Raw genomic sequence first — 5,012 nt, 5'->3', positions numbered from 1 at the left:
AAAAGGATGGCAGACTTGCAGCCCTTCCTTCAAAGCCGCTCTGAACCCTGGGTGCGCCTCAGAGAGCAGGTTCTCCTCCCATTGACTCACTCCTGATCAAACAAACCAGGACATGAGTTGGCATCAGGAAGCTCGAGCTGCCCCACAGAGACTCTGTGGCTACGTCACCACCTATCTCCTTCCAGTCCTGTCTAGCCATATTTAAATCTAGTGCTAGATTGTCCCCGGGCCTGGAGAGCCAGAGCCTGAAGGAACATAGTGTCTGTGTCTCTTGCCATACAGTCATGCTACACGGCCAGCTTGCCACCCCTTGGATCTTAAAATACCACATCTCCTCAGGCTGAGATCATATTTACCCTCAGGAAGAACTGAGCCAGAGGAGATGCAGCAGACTGGAGCAGGGAAGGCTGGGAGGGAAGCTGCAAGTGCTATGAACAGGGCCCATGGTCAGGGATCAGCCTGCTGGCAGGAGGGTTTGTCCCTGCTACAGCAAGGCAGTGCTGCCTGATACACCACCACTGCAGCATTCCCAGGCTCCCACCTCAGCAGCTTCTCTTCAACATGCAGTACCTGGTCTTCCCAAGCTCTCATGAACAACCCCATTAGCACAGCCATTAAATTCTGGACCTTCCATCAAACCAATCCCTGATTCTTGTAGTCATCCCAATCCCCACCACAGCCTCAATTCCCTGAAATGTACCTGCTTTCAAAGGTGGGAATGGAAAGGAAGAGTACATGGGTGGGGAATAAGACAGAGGTAGCGACGCTGGGGAAATGAAAGCTTTCATCTCCAGCAGTCTGGAATCTGGTGAGTTATTACCTAAAGAATTAAAGAATATGACAAAGACATTATGATTAAGCCATAAAATGCAGCTATGTATTTGAGACTAGATGACAACAGAGATGAATACAAAGCTGGGTAGTGTGGTATCCTTGATCCATTTGATCCCTTTGCCTTCAAAAAACACAACACAAACGGTATCCAAAACAGCAAAGCCATGCTCCACCTTCCACAGGAACTTTACTACAAATCCCAGACAGCATGGAGGAGCCAGGACAACCTCTCTACCCATCAGCAATGACAGAAGTCACTTCAATGGTGACTGACACATTAATCATGTCAAATGAAGTCCTGGATATGTGAAATCCTCTTTGCTTGTGAGAAATCTGTGGCAGAATCCCTCCCCTTCCATTCTTCTAAGTTCCTTCTCTCTTGTCCTTGAAAGGTAAAACATGGCAATGCCAGAAAACCATTTAATAGAGTTAGTTGCCTTTGACGTTGTCTCTGAGGAAGCTTGATTGTAGGTGATTATTTGGTCTTTTGAGGCTCATCAGTCATGACTTTATCGTTTCTTTTTGGATTCCTTCTTGGGTTTCTTGCTCATCTGTGGAGCAGTTGCCTTTGGCTTCTTCACTGTCTCTGAATTATTGGGCTCAAAACTGTCCGAGTCCTACAAGAATCAATTAAGACACAGTCAGTAACTTTTGCTTACCATTTGCTGACAGCTTGCTTTGGGCATCTGAGTGTAAGCCAGAGGAAGCAAGTGCTGGGTATCTCTGCTGGAACACATTGATATCAAACTGAGGCCACATTTAATGAGACTTGAGCAGCACCATCTCTGCTCCTTCTGCATGGGCTCTTTGATGAGTGTGAGTTTATGCACAGAAACAGCTTGTTACCAGAAAGGCTGTTAAAAGCTTAAGTGTCTAAAACAGGCTTTGGAGAAGAAAAACAAACACAACTTTGAAGGGAAAAAGAAAATCAACACTAAATGAAAACTGTTTGAATTAGCAAAAGATACCATATAATCACCAGGGTGCATACAAACATTGAGAAGGTTATTTCTGCCAAACATTAATAATTATCATGTGCAAGACAAAAAATAGTCCCCAAAAGAGCAGTAAGAATATAAAGTTCAGAGCCTCTAAACCAAACCCCAAATCCAGGGAGGGAATTGCAGGCCAAGCTTTCTTCACCTGGACTAACAAAATGCTTAGATATGTTGCTTGTTTCCTTTGGGGAAGATGAGAGATAATATTGCAGCCATGGGAAATAAAGTCTAGTTATCTTGTGAAAACACGAGGGAACAGCGCCAGTCTCCTCTGAGAAAGCACACACATGCAGATTGCCTCCTTTCATTAAATGCATTTGAGTATAAATATTGCTTTAGCATCTTGGTTCCTATCAGCCTCAGTGTGCCAACTGGAAAAGGACACATAAAAAATGGCTGAGCAAGACGTGCTAGTTTCAAGCTCCCAAGCCAGTGCTCCAGATAATGGAGGGGGAAGCAGCATCTGACAGTATCCTTTTAATCAAAGAGCTTGGTTCAAACGTCTCTCAAGTTACTGGGCTATTACAGCTCACATCTGTGTGGCTTTCCAAGGAAGGAGACTTGGCTGACTTTCCACAGGCTGTAATCGGCGCACGGGGAGCTGGCAGGCTCCGCAGGGATGGAGCAACACACAGCTATTACTCAGGGATGCAGTGTGCTGCTGCCATAAAGTGAACACTGCTGCCTTCTAATGTCCAAACCAAGGTAGACTTCAAAGTCTGAGGCCTCCAAGGCAGAGAAGTTCCTCAATATCCTGCCCAGGCTCAGCCACCATTCCCAAGATCTGGAGGGGTAGACAGAGGTAAACATCTCTGGTGTTTATGGCCTTGTAAACTAGCCATATGGACAGCAAATCCAGAAGACAGTATACATATGGAGAAAACAAAAAGTAGAGCATGCAAGCATCAAAGCATGTTTGCAAACATAAACAGTAACAGGTCCTTGAGCTTTATCGTTTTAACTGGGGGCCTGGTCTTCAATTTCCCACTCCAAACCAAAGCTCTCCCTCTTTTCAGCTTTCAAGAATGGCTTTACTTAGTATTTCTCAAAAATTTATTGGGGAAACCATGGACTCTGACAGATGAGCTCTGGTGGCTGCAGGATAACAGCCTCCTCGATGATCTTGGAGGTGTTTTCCAACCTTAATGATTCTGTGATTCTAAGACTTGCAATGTCACTGCATCATGACCAGCAGCCACCTGCTCATCTCCTTGCCAGAAGCTGCAGCTCCTGGGGCAGGACAGGCAGGAGGGAGCATGCACCATGCCAGGATAGTGTCACACCACACCAGCAGCTAAAGGCGAAATAGTTGGGTCATGAACTGTGTCTTTCACACTATACCTCACCCTCAGACATTCTCTTCCCAAGACAGGCTGAAAATTTCCATGCTTCCTCTGCACAGGAGGGAGCAAACGTGACAATAAAGATAGCCTGAAAACACAGCTCCCCATGCTGAGTTGTTACTGAAAATATACCTCACACATTTAGACAAAATCTGTATCAAAGCACCAAACCTGCAGCCTGATCACCGGCACTAAAATACCTGTCCCAGCAGCACAGGCACTGCCACTCTCACAGAGCTCTTGTACCAGAAAAGCCAGGCAGATCCTCAGCCTAGAATAACAGAGTCCTGTGCGTTACCTCAACCCTTCACCTTCCCCTGTGCTAACTGCACCAAAGGACCCTTGGGCACAGGACTGGGTGCCAGGACTGAAAACTGCCTTTCTCAGGTTAGAATATACCAGAAATTTCACCTGCACCTTGTTTCCAAAAATCACACACAAACTAGAGCCCAGAGCCATTTCCTGAAAGGCAGGTCCTGCAAAGGGGACTCCCTGCCTGGCAATTAATGAAGCAAATCAGCAGCAGGATGACAATATGGGGTTGGGACAAAGCCTTCTTGTGTGCAGCCAGGAACATCATGTACATTTAGCTCCTTGCCAGTGCTTCAGCTTGCTCTTTTCACTGATATTCAGAGAGACCCTGGCTCAGGTATTTGTTCCTGCCTTTCCTATCTGGTGGTAGATCAGAAGACAAAAGCTGGAGGTGGGAAAGCTAGAGAGAAGGAAAGAGAATGAACAATGGAACTGTCACCAATCCCAGGAGCAGACTGCAATGTCTCCATTAGCTACTCAGTGTTCCCTCCCATCCTGTTTTCTCTGTCTCTGCCCATCTATATCAATATTAAAGAGCACTGCTTACTGTCTTATGGGACTTTGAAAACGGCAGGATTATGGCTAGCACACAGATCAGCTGGAAAATGGCTCCAAAGAAGAGTCCGTAGCGTAGCACATTCTCCATGAAGGTGGGCTCAGGGATCTCAGGTGGGGAGAAATCCAGCTCTGCAGCCATCCTGAGTGCACCCTCCTCCTCTGCTGCTCTCAACAAAACTGGTTACTGCAAGGAGGAAAAAAAAGAGTAGTTATTTGCATCATGCTTTCTGGTATTCACTTTCCATTACCCAAAAATGACAGACTCCCTCAAGCAGGTTTTTTGAAGATATTCTTGATACAATAACAAAGAGGAGAATGAAAATTGTGTTTCATTTGGATATTTACCTGTTACCACCTGTCTACAAAAATAGTCCTCAAATGCTGGTATTAGCCCATTGCAGGTGAGGGGAAGACACACAAAATATGAATAATATTCATGAAAAAATAAGGGAGAAGTTTAATAAGCAGAAATATACTTCTCCCTGAAGTGGATCAAGCATGCAAGGTGACTATTACTCATTTTCACTTACGCTGTGTATGTGGTCATGATGCCGAGAAAAGGCTGGAAAAGAACTACTCCCAGCCTTGTATCTCTGAGTAGCAGGGATTTGTTTATTCAGCACGGGGCACAAGGGGGATCGTTCCACCAAACTTGTGCAACCAGGGACAAAAACTTCACAGTTTTTATACATTAAATGTTCATACATATTCATTCTTTCCAGGAATGGGTGGTTATTATTATAATTAGTTCTTGGAAGTCATTATCATATACTCCTCCTCTGTCTCCTCCCTCTTGGCATCAGTCCCGTGGTCCTGGTGGTCCTTCGGTGGTCGTGAAGATGAAGCTCCTCCTCTTCCTCAGTACCCTTTGGACACCCTTATTATGCAACCATTTACCCCTTTGTACAGTTTTGCATGCCTTGCTGACCTTGCCTCTATCTTGAACATTTTGTTTCTTTATTCCACA

At 45.4% G+C, this 5,012-nt stretch overlaps 1 protein-coding gene across 1 annotated transcript; it reads right to left on the bottom strand.

Annotated features, from left to right (window-relative positions):
* Nucleotides 1-855: 855 nt before the first annotated feature.
* Nucleotides 856-4,223, bottom strand: MANBAL (mannosidase, beta A, lysosomal-like). The gene is made up of 2 exons (XM_009084878.1): nt 4,035-4,223; nt 856-1,451 (listed from the first exon to the last, which is right to left on the bottom strand). The coding sequence occupies exons 1-2, from the start codon at nt 4,182-4,184 to the stop codon at nt 1,344-1,346; spliced, it is 258 nt and encodes an 85-aa protein (XP_009083126.1). The 5' UTR covers nt 4,185-4,223; the 3' UTR covers nt 856-1,343.
* Between the last annotated feature and the right edge of the window lie 789 nt (nt 4,224-5,012).

Source organism: Acanthisitta chloris, unplaced genomic scaffold (assembly GCF_000695815.1).
Source record: "Acanthisitta chloris isolate BGI_N310 unplaced genomic scaffold, ASM69581v1 scaffold16901, whole genome shotgun sequence".
Classification (NCBI taxonomy): domain Eukaryota; kingdom Metazoa; phylum Chordata; class Aves; order Passeriformes; family Acanthisittidae; genus Acanthisitta; species Acanthisitta chloris.
Note: the sequence above shows the minus strand (reverse complement) of the source record. Positions and strands in the feature narration are given on the sequence as shown.